The sequence below is a fragment of the Podarcis pityusensis genome (genome assembly GCF_964106645.2).
Source record: "Podarcis pityusensis genome assembly, chromosome: 7".
Classification (NCBI taxonomy): domain Eukaryota; kingdom Metazoa; phylum Chordata; class Lepidosauria; order Squamata; family Lacertidae; genus Podarcis; species Podarcis pityusensis.
This window is the reverse complement of record NC_138031.1, coordinates 39110683-39138290: the sequence shown is the minus strand read 5'-3', so window position 1 is coordinate 39138290 and position 27608 is coordinate 39110683. Positions and strand designations below refer to the sequence as shown.

General features: G+C 39.9%; 1 protein-coding gene across 3 annotated transcripts in view; it reads left to right on the top strand.

The window, feature by feature from the left end:
- Window positions 1-27608, top strand: part of RP1 (RP1 axonemal microtubule associated) — a 186153-nt gene that overhangs the window by 84950 nt on the left and 73595 nt on the right. For all 3 annotated transcript variants that reach the window (XM_081013254.1, XM_081013252.1, XM_081013253.1), the window contains 7 exons: window positions 4279-4495; window positions 12528-12682; window positions 14864-14942; window positions 16410-16497; window positions 18264-18319; window positions 18446-18475; window positions 21717-21883. In XM_081013254.1, the coding sequence (XP_080869380.1) occupies window positions 4279-4495; window positions 12528-12682; window positions 14864-14942; window positions 16410-16497; window positions 18264-18319; window positions 18446-18475; window positions 21717-21883 (792 nt within the window). The remainder of the gene's footprint in view (window positions 1-4278; window positions 4496-12527; window positions 12683-14863; window positions 14943-16409; window positions 16498-18263; window positions 18320-18445; window positions 18476-21716; window positions 21884-27608) is intronic.

Below are 27608 nucleotides of genomic sequence, written 5' to 3'. Positions count from 1 at the left end.
ATTCACAAACTGATCATTGAGTTATTCCAAACAGGTCATTGGCAACAGGGTTGTTGTTTTTTTGTGTGTTTTTTTTACCCAAAGGGTAAATCTGGATGAAATGGGAGAAAATATGGGTTGGCATATTGATGCTAGTGATGTCATAGTGGATGCTGCAAAAAACTTGTATGTGTGAACACTTCTGGCCCCACAACAAACTCCTGTCTGGAAGCACCTTAGTATCACATTAAACTGAAAACTACCTTTGCAGCCAAAATAATCTCCTAGGTCCTAGAGCAATGCTTATCAACATTGCAAATAACTGTAGACTCATGTAATGTAAAAATAGTTTTTCGATGAAAGATTTGTAAATGTTGCTTAGAATTTGCATTATACCTCTGAATACCAGTTGTTAGTTATTGCAGGTGAGTAGAGTGCTGTTACAGTCATGTCTAGACTCCCCACAGGCATCTGGTTGATCACTCTGAGATAAGGATGCTGGATTAGATAGTCCATTGGCCTGACCCAGCAGGCTTGTCTTATGTTCTTATGTCTCATGTCATAGCAAAACAGCCATGAACAATTGTGTAAATGAAAACAAGAATTTGGATAGTTGTGTTGGTCATTAACAAAAAGGGGGGAAATAGCAAAATATAATATACTTAACAAATAAAAACTGTTTAGTGGTGCAGAGCTATTGGGAGAGCCTTTTCATCTACACCACACCACAGATGACACTCCTCTGAGAGCTTCCTCATTGGCAAACAACTGCATTTCATGAAGTCCAAACTGCTGAGATATTGATGTACTAACTGACTTATAAGTAAGATACCGTAGCTTCTTCCAACCTTAAACTGCAGCAATACTAAGCACTACATTTTGTACGTCCTTTCAGAACTCATCGCATGCCACTGAAATGTCTGGCTGAATTTCCAAGAGAAAATACACATTGATTTGTTGGCAAGGAAATACGCTGCAATTATTTATAAATTTGGAAAAAATATTAAGTCTGTTTTTAATGTGAGAACAAGTTGAACTATCTCCCACAAATGTTTCTTCTTCTTTAAGATACAATTTAATCATTAATGGAAACCATGTTCTATTCCTTCCAATCTGGTGATACATTTAATTAGATTTGCTTACTGAACAAGGTTTCATTTGTGATCAGGGACTTTTGCTGCATGGACACTGAAGAAAGCTGAAGGAGGGAGGAGGAAAAGCATTGATGGAGTGCGCACTTCCTTAGGATCAGATAGAAAATATGCCTCTCCCACTCACTAGATTGCACAACTGTGGAACCTTTCTCCTTTCTCCAGTGATGCTTGCTCAAATAATAGCCTGACCAGTGTAGTCCATGCATTGGTAACCTCAAGGCTGGATTGCTACAATGAGCTCTATGCAGGGCTGCCCTTGGGCCTGGTTTGGAAGTGGCCAGGGTGCTTATGACTTGACAACATGTGGTACCATTGTTAACATCTGAACTGACTGTCCATCTACTACCAAACCAGGTTAAAGGTCCCCTTATTAATCCCTGAGCAACTTAGATCCAGGGTACCTTAGGGACTGCTTAAAGCCTTACATTCCAGCTTGATCACTGAGGTCATCTGCAAGAGTTTTGTTGGTTTTCCCCCAAGTTGGCAAAGCACATCTGACATCAACATGAAACAGCTCTCTTCTCAGAGTTAAAATTCCCAGAGTTCCCTGGGAAGAGGGATGGATTGTTAAACCACTCCAGGGATTGTAGCTTAGGAGGGATAAATGATTGTCCTAACAATTCTCACCACCCTTAGCAAACTACAGCTCCCATAATTCTTGGGAGGAGGCCATGATTGTTTAAAGGGGCATCAAAGTGCTTTAAATGCACAGTGCGAATGTGGCCTCTGTCTACTAAGGATCATATTTGTGTTAACTACTCTGAGCAAATATAAGCATATCCTCTTATTTTAGAAATATAGTTTATCTGGTGTACAATAGCAAAAGGGCTAGCAGATTTCATATGATAACAAGCAACTGTCAGAAGTAATTCCATGTAGTAATTTCAGATGTATGCGCAGTGTTTCCCCTGGTAACAAAATGAAAGCTAAGGAGTGTTTGCCTTTTGCTAAAGTTCATGCTGAGCATGACTACTGTGTTTGTACTTCAACAGGAGGAATGCTTTGGAGAGGTAGGCTGTCAAGTACATACATTTAGGACTACTGTCCAAATGCTGCCTGTGGCCATATTATGGCAAAACACAGGTCAGAATCCCCAGCTATCCCCAGTTTTAGTATCACACGCTATAACTGAAAGAGGAGGGAAAGGGGGTGCTGACTTGATGAAGTGTGCTTTAGTGTTCTGAATAGAAGAACTGAGCCTGCACTAACTGTCTTAAAAGGCTGCAGTGCACCATTCAAAACCGAAGGCATTTATGTCAGTTTGTCTGTTTTACAGACTATTCCTTGCCTGCAGGCACATCTTGTGTAATCTGCCATGGTATATTCTGTAGAGAGTTAATGTTTCAATGATTGCCTTGAGGCACTAGGTAGGAGTAGATTAGTTCTGGTTCTTTCTCCGTGATTTTTTGGGCAGCACCTCCATTGGCCTCTTTTACCCTGGATTATCAAAGTATGGTTCTGCTGTCACCCAGGCCATGGCTTCAGCCTTCATAATTTTACTGGGGTTAAGAATTCTCCCATCTAACTGTGTGGCAGGAATATCATATTTATTTTTCCTGCGGTGTGTTCATTGCGTTTTCATTTTCTATCATTTGTTGTCATGGACATGTTTAAGCGTGCTTATGAAGGTTACAATTACTTAGCACACTCCTTTCACAGTCCAGGCCAAAGTGGAGTTTGTATCTATTTTCTGTATTCTGCATGACACAATGCTTGTGTTTTTTAGCTAAAATGCAATTCACTAGTAACTCCCATGAATAAAACGCCTGCACCTTCTTTTTTTGGTAAAGGATTTTAAGGGTGCTGTGAAAATTAGTGCTATTTTTCATGTTGAAATTTGTCCACTTGGTGGGCCAAATTGGATATCTTTTTTCTTTTCATTTTCTAAAGTTGCTGATAGTTTTGAGAAAGTGAGTGCAGAATACTTGTACCTACCCACTTGTCAAACTCCTCCCGCATGGCTGTGGGCCCAAATTATACGGGTTCCTACAACATGCATAAAATACCCACACTGGGAAGAGGAAGAGAGGTAGATGTCAGCTATGGCACCACTGGAACCAGATCTGCTGCTGCTCCTTCCTCCACCTCCACCTTTGGCAAAGGTTGGTTGGCCCTGCCTGTAATGTAGGCATTACACACAGGTTCAAGAGAAAAGAAATCCATAGCTGTGGGGCTACCATAGAGATGGATTTCTATCACATGGCTGCCATCCTTGCTAGTTTGTGGTGTGGGTACACTTGGAACTTAGCTAGATTGGTAAAGAAAAAGCATTTTACAGTGGTACCTCTGGTTATGAATGCTTCTGGTTATGAACACTTCAGGTTATGAGCTCCACTAATACGGAAGTAGCTGCTCTTGCTTGTGAACTTTGCCCCAGGATGCGAACAGAAATCACGTGTCGGAGGCACACGCACAGCGGAAGGCCCCATTAGTGAAAGCATGCCTTAGGATAAGAAAGGTTTCAGCTTAAGAATGGACCTCTGGAACAAATTAAGTCAGCAGTTTGAATCCCCGCGATGGGGTGAACTCCCGTTGCTCGGTCCCAGCTCCTGCCAACCTAGCAGCATGAAAGCACATCAAAGTGCAAGTAGATAAATAGGTGGGAAGGTAAACAGTGTTTCCATGCACTACTCTGGTTTTGCCAGAAGCGGCTTTGTCATGCTGGCCACATGACCCAGAAAAACTGTCTGTGGACAAATGTCAGCTCCCTCAGTCAGTAAAGCGAGATGAGCGCCACAACGCGTTCACGACTGGACTTAACTATCAGGGGTCCTTTATCTTTAAGGTGCTACTGGAAGGAATTTTTTTATTGTTTCGACTACAGCAGACCAACATGGCTACCTACCTGTAACTAAAGTTTACAACAAGTTTTCCTGAAATGCTTCTTTGATGTGTCTAGATCCAGCCTAGGAGAGCTTCCTAAGCAGATCTTAAAGTGCAAGCAGGAAGGTACTGGTGCAGGCAGTCAAATAAATAGCTTTTATTTTATATATCACTTATGGATGACTTACTGCACTTAGGGGGAAGATGATTGGTAAACCTCTTTGGTAATATGTACTAATTAGGGGAGTTTTGTGATGGGCAAATGAATTATAATGGGCCAATGAACTATAATAATAGCTTTCACTATTTTATTATTTTGCAGATTAATCTAAAAGATGTTGGAGAGCTGTATAAAATCCGGATTGGCCATGACAATAGTGGACCAGATCCTAGTTGGTACATTGATGAGATTAGAATGAACTCACCATTGGACCAAGAAATTTGTTTACCTGTCAACTGCTGGCTGTCTGAAAGCCAAGGTGATGGAGAAACATGGAGAGAAATAGCAATAGGGAGGCCTAACAAAGCACTTATACCATGTGAGTATATAATTACATATATTAAGCTACATGTGTAAAGGACTGAGCTACACTGAGCATCTTTTATGAGTCTTCATTGCAAAGAAGTGAAACCAAAATAAACAGCAGAAACTGTTAGAACGTAAGTTGTTACCCTTTCCCCTTCTCTTTCAGGCAGTGTTCCTGGAGCTATGACCAAAGTGTCCTTAAGCTCAATTATTTGTTTTAGCAGTTTCTTGCTGTTTAGAAAGAGAGAAACAGAAGTTTATTCAAAGAGTTATGACCTTCAATTTCACCGATGGGATCTGGATGGGTTAGCTTTTCACTATTATTAATTATAGTTTAATTGACAAGAAAAGAACCTGTGTGGTGTAATGATTAGACTGTAAGGCTAGGAGAGGGGAGATCTGTGCTTGAATTCCTACTCAGTCATGAATCTCAATGGATGACCTTGGCCCATTCACTATCAATGTCACAGAGTTGTTATGAAGATGAGTGTGTGTGTGTGGAACTATTTATACCACCTTGCACTCCTTGGAAGTAAGACCAGATATAAATGTAATAAATACAGAAGAAAAGAGTAGTGCCTCCTGGTGGGAATACATGTGCTATCAGTTAGGCAAATGTTATTCAAGATGAAATAAAATATCTGAGGGTATTCAGAGATTCAAAATACAGTAAATTTATGTTTGGCTTCCTGATGAACTGAATTATTTATAGAATCCAGGAATTGTAGGCCTAGAAGGGAAATGAAAGGCACCAAGGTCAAGCTTCTGCATACCAACTTAACATCATGGACTAGGTCATTCATAGTATAAAGTATACCACAATAAGAATGAATGAGAAGATGAAGCACAGGAACTATTTGTAAGGCAGGATAAGTACAGTAGAATCCACCTAAGATCACTCAAAGGAAGGTGAACGAGAACTTTGTGAGGCCAAAGTGGGAAAGCATTCCATGTGAACATCAGCTGAACATGGGATCAGTCTGTTCTAAAAGGCAGACAAGTGCTGCCCCCAAGGAGTAGGTGATAGCCCTCTGCTGCTCAAAAAGGAGTTGAGTTCAAGTCCTCACATCTGGAGTAGTGGAGACAGGCACCATGAGAAATCCAGTGTTAGCTGTGCTGAAGTTTATTATTTTTATACGTAATTGTATTTCTACCATACCATTTTTAGCTTTATTGTAAGCTGTTTTGTGAAGGCTTTTTGCCTTGAAATGTAGGGTGTACTGTAAACACTGGAATGAATGAATGAATATAAGCAAAATAGGTACTGCACAAGAATTCACACAGATATATTGTAGTAGGTGCATTCTGTAGCCATTCTCTTGATTCAGCTGGAACAAGAACTTGTGCAAGCTATTGCACCTCCAGATGAACATCTTTGGTATCCTTAATGAACAGAAGACAGCTTCTATATGCAGAAGGGCACCTTTGGATCCAGCCCAATAATAATGTTTTAGAGTAAATGAGCTTTCAGTGTGGCCAGTATTTTTCATTGGATGTATTTTCCCCCAAAGTAGAACATTTGTTCAGCTTTATTAATAATGGTCTTATAATGGTATATTTATATTTTCCTTCTCTGGCACATTATACTTATTGAAATATATTTGACAAATAAATGCAAATGGAAACATTATATTGCTGTCAGACAAGTCCTAAATTCATAAGTTTATGACTTCAAATTACCTATTGATTTTTGGTTCATTTCAATTGAATATCAATAGACAGCCCAACTAAAAACTTTTGCTCCCCCCCCCCCTGTCTCTGAGAAGGAAACTTTTACCATCTGCATTCCTATTTTAAAGGGATAATTGCTTAGAAGCACCAAATGTGCAGCCTTTATAGGTTGTTATATTACAGAAAACAAATGATGTATTACATGATACATAATTACAATCCAATATAAATTTCAGATCAATCTGGATATTTTTCCAGCGATCCATTCACTTAATTATAAAAAACTTATTTTGTACAAAATATGAAGTAGCAGAAGAAATTATATTTCATAAATTCAAGTGAGGTGTTAGCAGGCTTCAAGTTGCTACTGTACTTCATTATTTATTGCTGTACGATCTTGCTTCTTTTTTATATTCTGCCACAATGGAACCATAAAGCTTGAAAATAGTTTTAATTTTTCTGTCCTTGCTGTGTAATTTCTCTGTCTTGCTATCTCTAGATAATGGTAGTTCTTTTTTTAAACATAATGTTTGACACACCTTCATATTTCTCTGCATCTTGCATTGATAGGTTCTCACTTTTTGATTGTCTTCTTTCATTATACCAGTCAATGCAAAATGCTGACAATGAAATACTATTTCTCCAGAAGCTCTGGCCCAGCATGGTATGTTTTGCCCAACTATGTTAGTTTTGTATCCTTCATAGTTCAAGGCTTATATTATTTTGCCTATAATTCCATGCCATTGAATTTTTCATCTCCCTGTCATGCTTTGTGTCTGTCTGGACCTTTATGTCTCATTTTCATATCCAGGTTCATTTTTATTTTTGTTTTTGCTTTTTACATCTTTCCAGAAATCCTTTCCTAGTAGTTTTATATGGCTAGGTTTTTTTTACTCTGTTTGACAACTGATTTGTAATCCTTAAATCATAACTCACAGACAGGTAGACTTGAATAACTGCAGCATTAACCTTGAACTTGGTTTGAACATTGTAATGTAGTTCCTACTAGGAGAGTTTGAACAATCATATATCAGCATTATAATCTGATGTAAGAATCCTTTTGACTGCACATGCAGCGCCTTTGCTTCTCCCTTTCTGGTGGACACAAACAAATTCAAATGTCTTGCACTAATTATAGGTTCTTGTTTTGTTATTCTTTGGATCAAGCCAGGATATTAAACCATTTTCATACCACTGTTTAATATGCTGGCTTCTTCCAAAGCTCATCAACCATGGTTTCCTATATTGGACAATATGGGAATCTATGGTTAGCAGAAGAATTCCTGGTTTGTTTGATCCTACTATAAAAAGTGGGGACTAAGACTATGTGCTGCTTTTAAAGGGCACAAATGGCTGCTTTAAATTTATTTATTTAAATAATGTATATATTGTTTCACATTTTGAAAAGAAAAATATCTAAGCAGTACATGACTATTCCAAACATCACAAAAAGGTTACATTTTTTAAAAAAAGAAAACAATAATAAATACAATGCATTATTTTAAATGATAAAAATTTAGCAGTCAGTAAGAAAACAGAGTAACCTTCCCAGGGGTGCCAGCTTGAATAAAATATTGGGGAGGCAGGTGAGCCCCACCCCACATAATCAATCACATTATGTGGCGCGCACACACCATTTGAGTGACAATGCCCATCAACTTTGGGGGGCCCAGCTCCCTCAAATATTTTAATGGGGAAGCAGAATGGAACTTTGGCCTCTGGGAGTTGGCTCCTATGAACCCTCCTAAGTATCAAAATAGGCCTGGGTAAATAAATGAGGTTTTAAAAGACATTTGAAACATATAGCTGGTGGGATTTCATGCACCTGTTTTGAGAGGAAATTCTGGAGTGTTCTTATTCATGACATGATTATCCGAATGTGGTCATTGTGACAAATGTTTAACAAACTGCAAGAGATACATTAATAACTAGAGACCTGCAGTTCAAGATCTGGCAGTGAATTTGGAGCTTTATTTAAAAGTTAGCACTCCTGTCTTCTAATCTCACTGACTCAGAAATGCCTAACCTTCGCCCTTTCCTAGTCAACCGCTTCTTAATAGTTTGATTCTTCCTGAAGGTTCCATGATACCGCAGAAGCCAAATTCTGTCCATTTTTAGACCATTGGTTGAGGGAACTAAATTAAGGTTACTCTTATTTTTTCTAGACTGAGCTCAATAGATTTTAAAAGGCCTGTTCTTGTGTCCCCAACCGTGACGTTTTCCCTAGGGCACCTCATCTTCTGCTACCATTGAAACTACATAGGGCATTGGTTTGACTCACCAGCAATTATGATGTTTGCTTTTATAAGCCTGCAAAGCATTTGAAGGAAAATACTGTTCAAATGCTCAGAGTAAACCTGTTATTGCTATATGTCCAATAAAAGTATACAAAGTTTGTCCCAGCAGATGGATTTAAGTTCAAAGACTGTCAGTCTGCATAGCAGAGACTTTCAAGATAATGTTTTCATGAGTTTGCTTTTAGAGTGCCCTGAATTTTTCAGATACACTTCAAAATATTGCAAAATATGAGGTGGGAAAAGAAAAACATTTGCCTGGTTCTGTTTGCCTTTTCAAATAGTCAAGAAATAGCTGATTGGAAGGGCGAAGTGGGCAATCATTGGCAACCTATTAAAAAGAAACCTTTGTTCTTGGATTTCCCTTGCTTCACTTAACAGATTCCTGTTCTTCCTTTGCTCTTTTGCCTAGTGATGTGGTGATTTTGTTTCTGTGTGATATAAGAGCTTGATTAATGCTCACCTTTAAGAAATGAATCTCACATTTGAATCTCATATTTTCTTTAAAATAAAAATATTCACTCCAGGAAGCACCATCGTGATATTTACTTTAATTGACTTAATTTTTGCCCTTCATTTCTTTTTCATGATCTTGTATGCTTCCAGATGAGTGTCTAAATATAGTGTCATTTCTGCATGCTGAAATAGCATCTCCAGATTTGTGTTTTATCCTGTGAATGGTATTTGCCTATATTATTTCCCATTTGACTGAGGATATGGCAATACCCTGTTTCCCTGCAGTTTAATGCTAATATAATGTCACTGAATTCAAGGTACAACGACCTCAAGCTCAAGAGCCAGGAATCAGGCCCTGAATGATGATTGCAATATATTATATATTGCTATTGGTTACTGCTGCAGTACAAGAAAAAAAATAGGCATTTTAAACCATTACAATATTGTTTCTCCTGTGCTGATAAATAGTGGTTTGGGGAGAATTGGAGTGTTCCAAACCACTTACAGAGGAAGTCAGGGGGGAGAAAGAGACATGTCTCAATCCCATGAGCAGCTACACTCATAAGATTTGCTGCTAAGACTAAATAACCAATGAAAAAAAGCACCTTCTTTCAGCAGGGTTGAGTGAAACTGCACTCTTAAGACCTCAGGTCTGTTCACATCATCAAAATGTGTTCAGAAAATGTCTGTGTCCCCCCTTCCCCCCAAAACTCTGCATGCTCAGAGGACATGGGAATGTATATAGAACTGTATTCCTATAGACTCTTCCATGCAGCTGGGAACTGAGCATGATCTGATCCACTTCTTATAGTAAGAAATCACTTCTTTATTAACAAAACAAAACAAAACAAAACCTGGCATCTCAGACCAAGTGTCCTTGAACAAGTACGTTTCCCATGAAGAGAACAAAAATTCTTTTTGAGGACCCAGTGTCAAAATGTGTATGCAGAGTGCCTTTTTCCTATAACAATAAGAAGACTTTCAGGAGTCAAAAGAGCACGTGCAGAGTGATTTTCCTGAATGGCGCTATCTTTCTGAATACTACAGCTTATACAAAGTTAAATAATGCAGAATGCACACCAAGGCTTGTTTGTTTGCCTGTCCTAGTAACACACAAGGGAATGAATTTCTGTTTTACTTAGTAAAATTCTGGTTCAGTGACAACTTTAGAAGTGAGTAGTATTTTATTGGGAGTGGGGGCACAACTAGTTAGCAGCTTTCTGCTCCTCTGGCCAGAGAGACATATTTCAGCTGCAGCAGCATGTCACAACTTCTGCTTCTGCAGCTTAGAAACTTCATTGGTTAGAGGGCATGTTAATACACCCAGTTAACGTGCCAGGGCAAGTTAATACACCCAATTTGTAATGTGATAAGCCGTACCTATCTGATATGCTCAGGCATTGTCATGTTACTGTATAGATGTGTATGTTTTAAGTCAGGCAACCAGGTTCCTGAAGTTTTCAAGTATGTGTGGAAAGTTGGTATTCGGTGTTTTCAAGTATGTGTGGAAAGTTGGTATTCGGTGCTCAGCCTAGAGTTCGTACGCCATCTGATTTGTTGACAGGCAATCAATATCAGTAAGTGTTGAGGCTGAAAGGGACCACACACGGTCATCTGTTTGCAGTGGTGCTTGGTGCAATGTCCGCAGTATATCCCACCATCTCATGTTCAGGTTTTTCAAGTAGCTGGTGTAATAATAATAATAATAATAATAATAATAATAATCAACAGCACATCTCTTTTTGAAGATCTGCATGTGACCTCTGTTTTACCTTAGGTGAGAATGGAGGGATCACTGCAGAAATCCCAGCTAAAAGTGGCCCGTCCTGTTAGGTAGCAATCAGTTTCATTCTCTCGTTTTGCAAGCTGTTCTGCCTCCAGCATTCCTTTCCTTAAGCATGCACAGGCTCAGACAGGCTTTAGTGTTAATATCAAAGGGATATCAAATACACTGTGATCAGTGTTAACAGAAGCTGACTTCTGGGTAAATCTGTTACCACACACAAGCTCCACTTGCAGTTCTCAAGCCAACGAAGGCACCGGTAGATTGTTTTGGGAAGCTGGTGTGCTTTTGGCGTCACTTGATGGTCACATATAGAGTTCACCCTCCGAAGTGTGTCTATGCATGAGTGAGGGGTGGTCTGAGGGAGGGAGAAGCTTCCCCTCTTCCCCAAGCTTTTCAGTACAATATTTCATAGCAGGCACTTGTTTATTAATGAATCATGATTTTTTCCCACTAACTTCACCATGGCAGCTGTTGTTTATTGAATCCTGTCAGTGTGTACAGAACTGTGAGTAAAAGATTTGGAATTTTCTATGCATCCAAAAAATTAGTTTTATAATGGCTGCCTACAAACCATGGCTGGAGCTATTAAGCTAAGCCTTATTGTGTAGTAGCCAGCTAGAAAAATCCAGTCCTGTTACTTCCAAGCAAAGTTGCTTACACCTTAAATGAATTGTTTGTTATATTTAGGTACTTAGTAATTGTAGCCCCACAACTGTGGAACATTATGCTGTGTAATATTAGGCAGGCCTCATGCCTAGTTACAGCAAGCCCTCAGCTTATGCAGGGGTTATGTTCCAGGGATCATCATAAAGCCAAAATCACATATGGTCAAAAAACATTGTTTCTGTGGTGGAAGGGGATGCCAAAGTCATTTTTTCCTTGAAACCTCACCCCCTTTTTAATTTTTGCCAAGTGTGTAAAGATCAATGAGCACGTTAAATGCGTGTAAATTGTGGGCTTACTGTATTTTCAAACGGGCATTTAAAACCTGCCATTTTACCTTGGCTTACAGAAACTGGGGGATCTGATTCTTTATTTGTATCCCATTCTTCCTCCCAAAGGAGCCCGGGTGGCATTATGTATCCTGTTGCTGGTGGCTGTATTTTGCTGCATTTTATATTGGATTGCTAATTTTAACAATATGGGATTGTTTTATTGAGCTGTTTTAAAATGTGATCTATGGAATTTCATTGTTGTATTTCACACGAACTGCCTTGGTAAGGATTTTATTCTTGAAAGGTGGTATAGAAATATATTAAATACAATAAATATAATAGCTTTTAAAGACTGATTGTGAAATTTACCCAGAATTAAGAAACACTTTCAGTGGGGCTTAGTCCATGTAAGCCTGCATAGCCATGCGGCCTAAGAGTTTAGTACAGTAACGACAGTTGTATTACTAATTTCTGTATCCCTTCCAATTTCTCCAAGTCTCTGTCCTGAGCAGGAAATGAAAGCAAGTTTTAAAAACTGTGGGTGTATAAGACAGAGACAGAGAGTGAGTCACCTCCAGACTGTCAATATTTTGCAGGAGGGATTCAAATACATGTTGGAAATTTAAGTTTGCACAGTTAAAGTGGATTAAATCACTCTGTTGCCCTAGTGCTTGAGCCACAAGCTTCAAGTCAGTACAGCGCAGTATGAAGCAGTCTTTTGACAGATTATGGACATAATGGAAATGTCATGATAATAGTTGGTATTCAACTAAGTTTTACTAAGAGTAGACCTATTGAAAGCAAGCAACATAACTAAGTGATGTTAATTGATTTCAGTGGGTCTGCCCTGAGTAAAACTTAGTTGAATACCACATAGTAGTAATGCTTTTTTTTCTCTTTCAGTGGTATTCTACAATGTCAGTGTATACACTGGAACAATCCCTGGTGCAGAAACAAATTCTAATGTGTACATTACCCTCTTTGGAACCAGAGGAGATTCTGGAAAACGAAAACTTCATAAATCAAGGACTAATAAAGTTTCATTTCAGCGTGGTCAGGTAAAGAAAAAGATGCTGTTGGAATTGTCAAATAATTGCAGTAATTACTACTACTACTACTACTACTATTACTATTATTATTATTATCATTATACCCTGCCCACATGGCAGCATTTCCCCAGCCACACTGGGCAGCTTACAACATATCTAAAAGCATAATTAAAACATCAATCCTTTAAAACTTCCCTAAACAGGGCTGCCTTCAGCAGGGGCAAATGAATGCGTCGTGACACCCAGGGCAGGGCGTCGCTATATAAGGCGCATGTGTGGCATCGCTATGATGCTCCTTCACCGGGACCGGTGTTATATGGTCCCGGCAGCTACTCTCAGTCACCAGTCTAGCTGTCGCATTCTGGATTAGTTGTAGTTTCCAAGTCATCTTCAAAGGTAGCCCCACGTAGAGCTCATTGCAGTAGTCTAAGTGGGAGATAACCAGGGCATGCACCACTCTGGCAAGACAGTCTGCATTGAGGTTACTTAAACTTATGTAATTGTACTTGAGCATTATGTTTCAGTTAACTATGGGGAAGATTTATTATGTGGTGATCATCCACTCCATATGTTTCAAATGTAGCGATACAATGTGGCGAAGTATTTCTTTTTCATAGTTAAAACAGAATTACTTAAATGCTCAGTATTCTTTACATGAAGGATGGTAACCAAACCATTTTATTCTAGAACTTACTGGAACGAACGTTAGCCATGTTAAAAACCCACCATAAATCTCCCTTCAACTGCCCCAGGGCCATAGCTGTCAGCTTACAGATTTGAAAAGGGATCAGCAGCCTCGAAAATAAGGGATCAGCAGCCAAAATAAGGGATCACAGGTCCCAAAGTAAAGAGCTCAGCTAATAGCAACAGTTCTGCTACTCCTTGTTCCCAAAGTTGCGCTTTGGGCGTGGAGGGAAAGCGGCAGGTTTAACCCTTTGCATGGAAGCCTGCTCTCATTTCATTTTAAAGCACATAAATATATATCAGTCATCCCCACCTCCTTGCAGTCTCCGCTTTTCTTTCCCCCCCAACCACGATGGATGACAAGAAGGGCAGATGCCAGCAGCGCAAAAAGCGTGGCACAACAAGCAAGCCACGCAGGAGATGTGATCGGGGGCAGGGGGGGAAGTGTTTCCAAGCCTCAGCCCCCACCCCAAAAGCAATTGCAGAGAGCGACAGCCCCCCCCCAAAAAAACACAGACACCGAGCAAGCACTACAGCGTGCCTAGAAGAAAGGAGGAAGAAGAGCCGAGCAGAAGAAGAGAAGGAAGAAGAGGAGACAACAGCTCTCTACCTACCTCCCGCCCTTTGCACCCTGCTGCCTGCTCCGGCCCTGGTTGCACTGCTTGTCTTTTTTTTTTTTCCTTTCTTTTTTTTTTTTTTTTGCAAATCTATGCAATATTGCGCTTGACCTTCCCGGCTCACCAGAGCTGCCGGCATGAGATGGGAAGCCAAGGGGAAAGCAGCAGAGCTGGTGCAAGGCCCCAGCCAAGTGGGTGGGGCTCGAGCCACCCGCAGCCCAGAAACTGGACGGGGATGGGAGCAGAGACGAGAGAGACCCTGTCTGGGCAGAGGCGAGGTCATGTGGCGGGGAGCCGCGCTCACCTCTTGCGAAAGAGAGGGGGCAGCAGAGGGTCTCTCTCCGACGTGTCACACCGCCACCAAGCTCCCAGAGTGCGCATGGGTGCACACCCCAACACAGTTGGAGCCTCCCTCCTCCCTGGCCGGCAGGGAGGGAGGGAGAGGAGCTGCTTCTTTTGAAACCCGGGAAATTTAAGGGACATTATCAATCTGGGACAGCAGCGGGACATGGCGCTGGGATAAGGGACTGTCCCGCCAAATAAGGGACGCTTGACAGCTATGCCCAGGGCCCTGGTTGCTAGAGCTCTTGAGCTTTTTATAAAATCTGGACTGGAGCTGCTCTAGACTCTGCTGAACTGGAGCACATAAATCACAGACTGGTGCCCTTAACATTGCAGTGATTACTATTTCAATCAGCTAGACTCACTTGCTTCTGGCTAGCCTTTTTTCCCCTTGACATTTTGCCCACCTCGGTAAAAGTACAGCAGTGATGGTTGGCAATGAAATTTTATATTTAATTTAAAATAATTTCATAAAATTTATACTCCGCTTTATCGTTTAAACCCCCAAACAAAACAGTTTGTGATTCTCATTTTTGTGTTTCTGCAGACTGATGTGTTCTCCTTGATGGCTGTATCGCTTGGAGTTGTGAATAAAATTCTCATTAGCCATGATGGAACTGGTCCAGGTAGAACTAATTTCCTATTGATAGATCAGTTTCACAATCTGTTTGAAAGTGCATACTCGTTTTCTTCTGTGTAGTTCCATGGTCTAAGATCAGACAAGATTTTTTTTTCTTGCTGTATATAGAGCATATAGTTTATTCATCTTATATGATAACATATATTTTATAAAGATAATCAAATTTTATAGAAGAACTTCAAGCAATTCTGAGCCTTCTCCCTTTGCATTACTGTTGACTCCTCCCATATTATAGCTGTTGCTTTGTCTAATGGCTTAATCATAATTTATGGGAAAGCATGTGCGCTTCTTGTCTTTCACATGCTTTCCAATAAACACAGTAATGTTTTAAGGTGGTGTCACCTTCTCTCCAAACATGGGGACATGTGGTAGACATGCACCAAGAAACTACGATTGGCTGTTACTCTTGGTACATATATACTTACGAAAATACATTGTTTTGTTAAACGTTACAGGTTTGTATGCAGTTGACATACACATCCGCAACATAAAATGTGAAGCAGACCTATTTTTTTCTGTATGGAACAAACATTTGATGTATTATATCCCTTTTTAAAAAGAAAAGGTCCACACTGATGAAGTAATAAAAATATATATTGCTTTTTCAAAGAGCGGAATTTACCCGCAAATCAGTCAGTTTAGGGAACATTTTTGTTCAAATATTTCACCAATAAAGTAATTGCAGTGCAATCCTAGATGTGTCTACCCAGAAGGAATTCCCATTGTCTCCAGTGGAGGCTTCATCCTAAAATACCAAGATTGCCAGCTTAGAACATCAAATCAGGGAAATGCTCAGTCTCTTAGTTTTTAAAATCCCAAAATATAACTTGTTAAAATATGATAAAATTGTGTGGGTATTGTGGAGGAGTTGTGTTGTATATGAGTTTCGATGTCACAGTCATGTAACCAGATTAAATAAAAAATGTGGTTTGGTTGCTGGGAAAAGTTAATACCCCTACAATGAATGTATTTCTTACTGTAAACACATCTGAATCAAATAAATATCAGCTGATAATTTATTATATTATTATTTAAAACAATAATTTGGGAAGGTTCTAAAATATGTTTGAATAGTAATGAAATTTGTTTACCTAGCTCTCCTTGAGTTTCTGTTGTACAATACAAAACTCTCTCCCCCATCCTACCCATAAGCTAAGCATTTCATCCTTCACCCATATGCAATGCAAACTGTAAAAAAGATGAAGTGTTTAGCTCATCAAATATTCTGTTAAAACCATCTCAGACAAAATATCTTTCCTTAGACCTAAAGGTTTCTTATTTTTGAGGAAAAATAAAGTTTGAGAGCATTAATTATTGGCTTTGCGCAAGTGAACTGTGTTAATCCCTTTGTCCTGATTATCTGAGTTTGATATGATTGAATTAACCACCACTACCACCCCTCTCTCACACACAAGCAATCTAAGCATAGAATGTTTTTGTCATTGAATCACAGGCAGTGGTTGGTTCCTTGAAAAAGTTGTCATCAAATTTCAAGAGAGAGAGGAAGGGGAAGAAGAAGAAGTAGTGTTTCCCTGTAATAGGTATGCTAATGTGATTAATGTGCAAGAGTTCCTCATCAAAATGGAAGGATTTACAGTATATTGATAATATAAACCAGAACAGGCTGAACTACAGCTCCATGGCTAGGTGATTCCTGCATTGCAGGGTGCTGGACTAAAATGATCCTAGTAGTCCCTTCCAACTCTAAAATTCTATGCTTCTATGAATCACAGTTTCTCTGTCTTGTCTGGATTCACTTTATTGATCCTCAGCCAGTTCACGATAATTTCCATATAACAGTTCAGCACATCTGCTGCTTCCCTGACTCAAGTGTAAAAAAGAAATACAATTGAGTGTTTTCTACATATGATGACACGTCACTCCAAATCCCTGCATGGCCTCAGGGGTTTCATGCACACAGTAAAAAAGCATGATGGGGAGGCAGGGCAGAACCTTGAAGGACCTCATAGGGTTGAAGAGCAGGTTTGGTGTTGAAAAAACATTGGTTGTCTTGATGGATAATCTGTGTTGTCAGAAGAAGGCGTGTGCCCTCCTGAATCTTTCAGTGCCTTTTAATATTCTTGAGCATGATAAGCCTCAACAGACTTTCTGGGTTGTGGCTCAGGGGCATTGTCATTCAGTGACAATGTTCAAATGCTGGTGTTAGGGGGCTACTGCTTGGTCTTATGACAATCTGCTCTGCAAAGTTCCATCTTGCGTTCCATGAGACATGTTTACCTGAATCTGCTGGGTGTGGTAATCCAGGCATTTGGACTAGGATGAATGTCAGTATGCTAATGACACCCAGCTCTATTCTCCTTTTCATCTGATTCAGTAGAATTATTATTATTAAATCTAGAAATGTTTGTAGTGGTGTGTTGAATTGATGTCAGGAATCAGTAAGGGGTTGTTGGATGAAGGCCCACAAAATTAAGCAGAATTCTCATGAGACAGGTCACTGTTGGTGAGTTGTTTGTCTTACTAGGGGCATAGTGTTGAACCTTCTAAGGATGGGCTTGTACTCCCATTGAAATATCAGGCTCACAGTTTGAGGGTGCTGAGAGAGATCCAGCTTCTTATAGAAGGCCCAAGTAAGCTCCATGATTTAAAGCGCATTTTATTAGCTAAGACTGGTGTGCTGATGCGACTTATCCTGGACAGAGATAGCCTGGCTGTGGTCTGGTAACCATCAAACTAGACTACTGCAATATCTTATATGTGGGTTTGCTTTTGAGGACTTTTTCAAAACTTAGTACACCCACTAGGTTACTAATGTGGGCAGGCCAAAGGGAACACATTTTGCCAGGTCTTGATGGCTAAATGGTTTGGGAAGCCGGAACCAAAGGACCACTATCTTCCCTATGGCTGTGCTGTAACATTAATCTTAATCAAAAATACTTCTCTGAACCTGCTTAAGTGAGACAGGTGGTAATGGAAGAGAAGAACTTTCAAGGTGTGTCGTCTTGAATGTAGAATGCTCTTCTTTGTTGCAGTTTTTCTTAATAAAAATATTGTTTTGTTATGTTTTATTTTTTATTGTGTGTTGGTTTTGTAATTGCTGTGCGCCACCCTGGGAGTTGTTAGGCTGAAGCGTGACATAAAATTGTTTACAGTAAATAAATCTACACAATTCCTCTGTATTAAGAACAGCTACCCTTGTTTATATCTGGAGAGACAATATGTAACTTGACAAGTGATACTTAGAAACTTTGTTAAGTTTAGGGGGGAAATAATGCAGGGTTTCGATTTACCAAGACTAATTACTAACTGCCTTCACTGTAATTACTTTCTTTTTTTACAATGGAAGATGGCTAGATGAGTACCAGGATGATGGGAAGACAGAAAGAGAGCTAATTGCCAGAAGTAAGTACTGAAAATAAGATCATTTGTACTATAATTATATCCTAGGTACCAAATTGCGAATTAAACTTAAAACTATAGATTCTTCTTGTGAATAAGAATAAGATTGTTTTTGCTTTTCTATTTTAGAAAACAGTAATGCACCAATGGCATATAGAGGTAAGTTACACTCTGTATTCATTTCCTGTAGAAACAGTCTTTGCTGTTTAAATTTAAACACCATTCTGGGCTGAAGCAGACACATAAGAAAAAAAAGGAGGAACACATGGTTGCATTTATTCAGGCTTGTCCATCTAGCATTCAATAATGGTTTAGTGTTACATGCAAATGCAGCCATTGTCTTTTACAAGTAGCTATTCATGGAAAGCTTCTGCTAACATGGAAAATACAGATTGTCTGATAATGATCTGTAGAAGGGGCATCATAAGTCATTTAGCTGAGTAGCGAAAAGGATTTCTCACAAAGTGTTTTCCTCATATTTATTGTTCTATTCTAAAATGAGTCAGAGGTTCTTCTGAGAGCAGATCCAAGGTTTGTTTTGTTTACGCCAACATCACTGTCATTAAATAATTGGAGACAGCTACTGTAGCAAGTGAGTGGAAAAAATGCATTGTGAAGTGACAGCAAAAGCAGTTTCAGGTCAGAGTTCATCAGGGTATTCTCATAGTATCCAGAAATAATGCAGACTTAAGCTATACAGCTACTATGCACAACCACGTTTTGCAGATCCCTGCCCTGAAGTCCATGTACACCACCAAGTCCATTGAGCCTCTCCAGACAGTCTGTCAAATTTCTGCTTTTTCACCTGCTTATTGCTGTTGCCCCAGTAACAGTCTCTCTTGCTTGGTCACCAGTTTTTCCTGCTGCTCATGCTCTGTTTCACCATATTATCTCATATTGGTGATGGCAGTCCATGCTGGGCTGTTGGTATTACTAGGGATGGAGGGACGTTTCATTCAGTCCATATTTTTAAGTAGACTAATTTTCACCTCCTGCACTAATACACCAATTGGGATGTAACTTCTCAAAGTTTTGTAATACAGTTCTCAGCTAAAAATATGTACCAAGATAATTTTTAAAAAATCCTATACTGTATTAGGATAAGATTTTTTTTAGGAAAATGCACATTGAGCTAAAACAAGTAGTTAAATGTGTATTTTTAATATAAAATTACGGTATATGTAGATCCATATTTAAACAAGAATTTTCATACAGATAAAAGATTCACAGATAAATGCAAAAAAGGAATGCAATTGATGTTTTATGAATGAACACATTCAAGACTGACATGGACCAATCTATCCATCCCGACCTATTTTGCTAATTTGATATGGCTTCATTGTTACTTTTAAGGATCTAGCATCATCTAATGGAGTGCCTGCTGCTACACGGACCAACTTGTGTTTTCTTGTTAGTATTCATTGAAATATGGATGGAGACCTAAAATGGTCTCTGCCTGTACTTCTGATTGCCTTGATTCAACTTGTAAAACACATTGAACTTTAACAAAAGATTGTCAGCTAGGTGAAATGCAAAGTTGGGTTTTCTATTAGAAATGGAAAGCATTTTGCAAAGAGGTCTTAAAATTTCCTGGCATGAAGTAGGAATGCCATTAAAGAAAAGAAGAGCCGTACCCAGCCTTTTTTTTTTTATTTCCCTCATTTGCTGTCTTTCCCAGTACTAATCTGTCATGAACCCTCATTATCACTCCAAGGTGGGTTTGTTCACCCTCTTGCTTTGCCAGATCATGCAATCACTTTTGCTCTGGGAGCTGCACCTCTCTTCATTCTCTTGCTGCTACATTACTAATTAAAAAGATGACAGAGCACCATCAATGTATTAGTAGCAGTTCTGATCTCCCTCATCTATGTCAACAAGTAAATATAAAATGACATGAGAGGAGAAGCAAAGTGTCTGTTACAGCAAAGGGCTTTAGTGAGGGGAGTTAAAACAAGCAGAAATTAATTCAAATGTTTAGGATTTGAGTCTTTGCTGCCACAAGCAGCTATGAAAGCCTCTCATTGTGATTGCCTACGAGAAACCCACCCCCTGCCACCCTCTACAGAATAAGGTATGACGCCTTATCTGTGCCATGGGACACCTGCACCAGATCACAACTGATTGAAGGGATCAATTAGAGCAGGATAGCATGGAAAACTGTGTCTGACTCAGCAGATCTGACTCTTCCATTCTATAATTGCTGATTCTCTTCCCTTGATGAGGCTTGCTCCTGTGACCTGCATAACTGTTAGCTCTTCACTGGTGATAAAGAAGTATTGTGTATGGTGGAGGGAAATGAGCCAGGACAGCACATGCAAAGGAGAAAATGTGGTGTAGGAGTAGGAATTTTAAAAATGGGAAAATGGGGAAGAATCATGGAGTTGCGTAAAGTTCTCTGGTACCCCAAGTGTCATCTAGTCCAAGCCCCTGTAACAAAGGAATCTCAACTAAATCATCCATGACAGATGACCATCCAACTTCAGCTTAAAAACCTCCAAAAAAGGAGAGTCCACAACCTTCCAATGGAGTCCATTCCACCGTCGAACAGCTCTTGCTGTCAGAAAGTCCTTCCTGATCAGAATCTCCTTTCTTGTAACTTGAAGCCATTGATCATCTTGGTTGTCCTACTCTGCACACATTCCTGTTTGTCAGTATTTATTCATTCATCCTTTATTAGCATAATATGTCAATATCCTTCTTAAACTGTGTTGCCTAGAACTAGACACAGTACTCCAGGTGTGGTCTGACCAGTGCAGAATAGAATAGTACTATTACTTCCCTTCATCTGGACACTATACTTCTATGGATGCAGCCTAGAATAGTGTTAGATTTTTTATTGCTGTATCACACTGTTAGCTAATGTTAAGCTTGTTAAGAAAAACCATAAGGGGGGGGAGGACAGAAAATGAAGTTGACAAATGATGTTGTAGCTATTTCATGAATTAACTTACTTGAAAATGTCACAGAGCTGCCTAACTTGCAGTTACTCTTTGCCTAAAATGCAGTTGTATAATAGTGTATAATACACTGGTCTCCAACATCTCATAGCCTGATCTTGTGTTGCCTTGCCATTGACACAATCTTAGTGAATCAGTGCTTTTTTGTGATGGTACAGAGCATCTTCACCCCCTTTTTTGCTGCTTGTGGCAGCTGTTTTGTGCTGGCACTCACAGCACTTTTATCAAGCCGTGAATACTGGCAATTATTATTTTTTGCAAAAAAAACCCCACAAATCACTGCAGTGAATGTGTGAGTACTTGACTTCAAAAGTCCTTTCCTTATGTACAGCACTGCTGAAATTCATTTTAGTCACAAAAATAGCAAGAAACCCTTGATAGTTCTTCCTCAGTCTTATAAAATACAATTTTGTTTTGATTGTTTGTTTACCTTTATTCCACAGGTCAGTGGAGAGTGCTGGTAAAGACTGCTCAAGATTCCCCACTGTCACGGGAGTGTAAAAGAACCCTTGTGATTTACGGCTCAAAGGGCAAAAGTGACAATCTTCTTCTTTCTTCCCAAAGCTTGGGAGATATGCCCTTTCAACCAGGAGCAACTGATGAATTCCTTGTAAGTTGCAGCTACAGCACAGCACAGAGATTGCAGTGGCATCTTGCTCTAGCCAAAGGATATATTTGGAATCCTATTATGACTGTAGCAAATGCCATCTCTTATTTACAAAGATGGCTTGATTTGTGGTTTAGTTTTTCTCGATATATTTTCCCTGTTCTTTTACAATCTGTAAGCTGGATGCAGCCAATATGGAATGCAACACATACCCAAAGTCAGAAATAGTGAGAATCATAGAAGTATCTATTGAAAGACCGTGCTCAGCCTATGGTCGGGAAAGGTAGGTTCTATGCATTTTCAGAAGAAATAAATTGACACTTTACAGAACATAGGCAAATTGGTGACAACTGGCCCAGTGTTAGGCCATGACATTCCTGGGCAGTTACTAGGGCCCCACAAGGGTGTCCTGATGTCTGCCCTGGGTCTCTCTTTATTCTCATTTTATTAGTGCTGGATGGCTGGGTCTGGGAGCCATCCTTTTAGTTTCCCATTTAGGGGCATTTAACTTCTATTGTATTGTATTGGGTTGTAGCTCAGAAGAAGAGCCACTATCTATTTGATTTTGTGTCACAACTGTTCACAGTTAGATTCTTCTCTCCCACACTGTATTAAGCATTTACGATTGAGCTCCTCCACCTCTACCCCTCTCAGAGTGAATAGACCACAAACTTAAGTAAGTGTAAATGCTTTACTTGCCCATGCATTGTTCAGTGCTACAGCAGAAACAACACGGATAATATATTCTTGGTTACAAAATACGAAAAAGTATCTTCAAACATGGAGTCTGGGCTTGGGAGCTCCAGCCTCATACATGTGCTGAGCTTACATAGGAGGGAGGAGAGGCAGGAAACAACCCTTACTTCCCCGCTCCTTGGAGAAGAGAGGATGTGACATAGAATCATAGACTCATAAAACTGTAGAATTGGAAGGGACCCCAGGGTCCTCTTGTCCCACCCCCTGCACTGCAGGAATATTGCCCACAACCTGTGTCTAGGGATTATTGCTCAGAGTACTTTTGCTATGTTCACTATTGGTGGCTTCCTTGCCCAATTGCTGAATAGGAACATAGGAAGTTGTTTTATATTGAGTCAAACCTAATTGGTCCATGTAGCTCAATATTGTCTACACTGACTGTTATTAGCTCTCCGGGGTTTCAGGCAGAAGTGGTCTCCAGACCTACCTGGAGATGTGGGGATTGAACCTAGGACCTTCTGCATGCAAAGCAGATGCTCTTTCATTGAGCTACAGTTCTTCCCCAAATACCTGTGCATCTCTTCCCCTGCTGAAGCCTGGAACATTTTTTCTTATTATTTTTGATTGACTGCTTCACCAAGAGTCTTTCCTTGCATAGCCTCATATTGGGGGCACTGGAGTAGAAAACATAGTCTGGCTTGTTACCTTTGCTGGTAGATTTTCAAACAGTGAAGCAATTTAATTCAAGTCCCATCTGACCTTTATAGCATACTCAGAGTGGAATCTATTATAGCAGGGGTCTGTTGGGGAGAATGCCTCATTTCAATAATAGAGCAATAGGCTGTTGGAAAAGCTAGTTTTTCAGACACTTTGTAATTGTTTTGCCCTCAGTCATGGTAGAGCATGAATGTGCAATATTCAACATAGTGGGATCCTACTGCATCTGGTTCCTAAATGACTCGTGATACAGTTGACTAATAGTAGCAATAGTTTGTGTTTCTGTAGCATTCTAACTAAGCACATACTTTAGTAATTCTGTAGCATTCTAAGCAAGCACATATTTTAGTAAACTGCAGAATCAGGGCTGGCATCTGTACCTAGTATCCTTGGGCACCTGCCAGGGCCCAATAGTGATGCTTGCCATGGGTCCAGAACTTTGAGCATCACCAGGCAACTGGGTCAATCACTGAATTGGGAAGGAACCCCAAAAGTGATCTAGTCCATATTTTATCTCCATATTACAAATTGGGAGGAGAGGCATGGGAGGTAAGGGCTTGCCTATCCCGACCCCTTTCCCAGTTGTGTTCACAGTTGAGCTAAGAATGTGGAATTTCATAGCTCATAGCTCATGCTCTTCAGTAGTGTGCTACATTACTTTGTCAGAGAACAGCAGGATAACATGAGTATGTTTTTTTCCCTTTGTGATTATTTGCATAAAATCTTTGCAAATCCAGTAATGCTGGCCAATATTCTTTGTGCACAAATTTGTTTTTGTTTCTTTTTTAAAATAGATGGTCACACACATGGGAATGTGACCTTCCTGATTTTTTTTCTCTGCCCCACCCCTCCCCATGCTGACACAGCTCCATGAGAACAATTGCAACCGCTGAATAAGCAAACAAGCTTTCTGCATGTTAATCTTGCATGTGCAATACAGAGATTTTGCCCCTCCCTTATACTGTACCTTGCATTTTCTAGTCTCTCCCCTCCTCCCTAAATATTGTTTTCTAGAGCTACCCCTGGCTGTGCAGCTCAAGTATCTGACAGCTCACAAAGCCAGTCTGAAATTTAAGAGCAATAGCTGTGGCATGAAAATCTTGAGATGCCATTCTATTCCAAACCATTTAAGCAACATCAAGGCTTGGTTGCCCTCTTTATACCTTATTGCTGAGGCTGTTTGAATGATCATAGGCTTTTGTTGCGTGAGTTCACCTATTCCCATTTGTGGCAGCAAAACTGGTTGCCATGGGAATGGCTGTGTGATGTTGCAATTAACAGAAGACTGCAAATTCAGCAAAGCAATATGCAGGAGCAGAAGAACAACAAAGATCTGGATTCAGTACGATAGCACTTAGTCAGGATTCACATACAAATAATATAGTACTGTTTATACAGAGTCAGCTTCTTAAAAATGGCAGGCCTCATTTTGATCCATAAATTTGATTTCTAATTATTTCCATGAATATGTGGGTGTTGATTTGCTTAAGTTTGAACATATATTTGGCACCAATCCAGCAGCTTAAGTGCTCATAGGAACCTTGAATGCATACACAGATCTCCGCATGAACATGAAGCTTTTGCCCACTCTCATCTATGAGTTTGACAGTTCTCCACCATGGGCAATGAGGTATTGCATTTGCTGATATAAAGTGTTCCCTGACAGTGAAGAGCAGTGTTATTTTTCTAGAAAAAGAGGTGCCAGAACTCACCATGAATGCTTCCCTTGTTCTCTTATAATGGCAATGGCGTTCACGTGAGAAGTGCTGGAACTGAGTTCCAGTGAGTTCTAGCTGGAAAAAAAGCATAGTTTTATGGTAAGAGTGGTGGATTTGTACTGGGGAGATGGAGTTTTAAATCTCAACTCAGTGATGAAGCTCACTGGATGCCTGCTACGCCAGTCACTATCTTTCAGTAAAGCCTTTCTATCAGGGAAAGTGAGGGCTGGACCATAAAGAAGGCTGATCACCGAAGAATTGATGCTTTTGAATTATGGTGCTGGAGGAGACTCTTGAGAATCCCATGGACTGCAAGAAGATCAAACCTATCCAGTCTTAAGGAACTCAGCCCTGAATGCTCAGTGGAAGGGCAGATCCTGAAGCTGAGGCTCCAATACTTTGGCCACCTCATGAGAAGAGAAGACTCCCTGGAAAAGACCCTGATGTTGGTAAAGATTGAGGGCACAAGGAGAAGGGGACGACAGAGGAAGTGATGGCTGGACAGTGTTCTCGAAGCTACTAACATGAGTTTGACCAAACTGCGGGAGGCAGTGGAGGACAGGAGTGCCTGGCGTTCTCTGGTCCATGGGGTCACAAAGAGTCAGACACAACTAAACGAATAAACAACAGCAAGCTGTGTGAGGAAAAATTAGTGCAGGGGAATAGCCATGTATGCAACCCTGCACTACCTGGAGGGGAGAGCAAACAAGGTATAAATGTAATACTCCAAAATACTTGGAGATGGAGATGGTTCTCATGGGAGTGGGGTTAGTAGGAGTGGGGTGAAATGGGGCAACTTGTGCATATTGAGAGGTAGCCAAAATGTCAACTTGGTTCAGGAAAAGAACACCCCATCCATGAAAATATAAAGCTATAAGATTTCAAGACACCATTCTGTGTTTTCAGTGTCACTTAGAATCTTGCTTTTTTTCAATGAGAGATGCAACCCTGCCTTTTCTGCCCACAGTGGCCTTTTCTAGCACACTGGCTTTCAAGTGTTGTTATTTCAGTGGGGGGGGGGGGGACCAGAAGCAATTCCAGACAGCGGCTCATTATGTAACCAGTGCTTATGAGGACTGTTGCCATGTTAATGCGACACATAGCAGTCATGAAGGTGTCCTGGAAAAGTTTTATTAGTAAATGCAAACATTCTGGTTTCATGGATATTTCTTTATAATGCATGCTGCCAGTCCTAGGCACAGTTGCTGAAATGTAACCTCCCTTGAATTTATTGGGAATGTATGCTCAGGCTGTAAAGCTGAGCTAAATGGAGGTGGTGCTGTTCGCTATGCTCAAGATGTAAACATGAAACCTCCTCAGGTTAATGGATTAGTCGACATAATTATTACAACCAGCCTGGAGACTTGTTCAGAGGAAGAGGGCAGTTAGAACATGATGAGGATTTGTTGTCTGGCACAACTACAAACAGAGCTCATGTGGAGCACTGAAAAATTGGATCGAACTCTGATCAGTTCAAAGAGATCATGTTAGAGTTTTTTAAATAAACTATTTGCTTGGCTTGACTTTAAAAGCTACTTTACGTTAATTTGGGGCTAATGGGAATCAAAGGGATAAAAGAGTTTATTAGGATCTCAAGAGCAGATCAAATAACAGACTGATAGAGAAACAGAAACATACAACTTTATCCTCAGCAGCCAAGTAAATCAAAACTACAAAACAACAAAGTGCAGTTATTTTAACTGACTTAAAAACACCCAGGTGGAAGAACAGAGTGGAGAGAAAGAAATTGTGGACTAATATTTTTTGTGGAGTCAGGGGATGTAAAAGGAAATGATTGTATCATAGACTCAGAAGGTGCTGCTGAATGCTAGCCACAGACCCACTTCCTCACCTCTGGCCACAACAAAGATCAGATGAACTGAAGAAAGGTGTTCATAGAAGAGGCAGTAGCTGCAATTGTTTCTAATAATGTATCTGCCAGCTCATTCAGGTTAATTGGAACTAAAATATGTTAGATTTAAATTTGCTGGTCTGGAATACAATTGGAGATCAGAGTTCCTAATCTACTCATTCGTACTCTATGCCCTGAAAGACTGAAAAATAATCCACCTTTTTACCTCCCTTTATCCATCCTGACCATATATGCAAAATGGCTGATGTGGCATTAGGAGTGACTAATCCACGTGGTGTGAAATTTAGATGCACTCCCAATTTCAAAAAATCTGCCATCTAAGCTTGGGCTGTTTGAGCTTTAGTTCATAAAGCAATTTTTGATGATGCAAGCGCCAGTCAAACTAATCAGATGGATTGCTATCAAACTATCAATAGGAGCCAGAGAAAAATGACTGACATCATGATAGTCTTGCAAATTCATGGATATCTATGGCTTCCTGATGGCCAAGCCACAAGTGCAAATTTTTGTCTGGTAGTCAGACAGGAAAGTTTGCATGAGGCATATCCCAGCAAACCTGAGAAAACTTTAAGATTGTTGCCTAGGTTCAGGAGGGCAAAATAGGGATTCTTATTCATTGGAAATCTTATTGGGAGATAATTTTTCAGCTAATAGAAAGTAGGAAAAACATTCTTAGTAGTATATAATAAACCAACATAATGGAAATTGGTATTATACTATTATG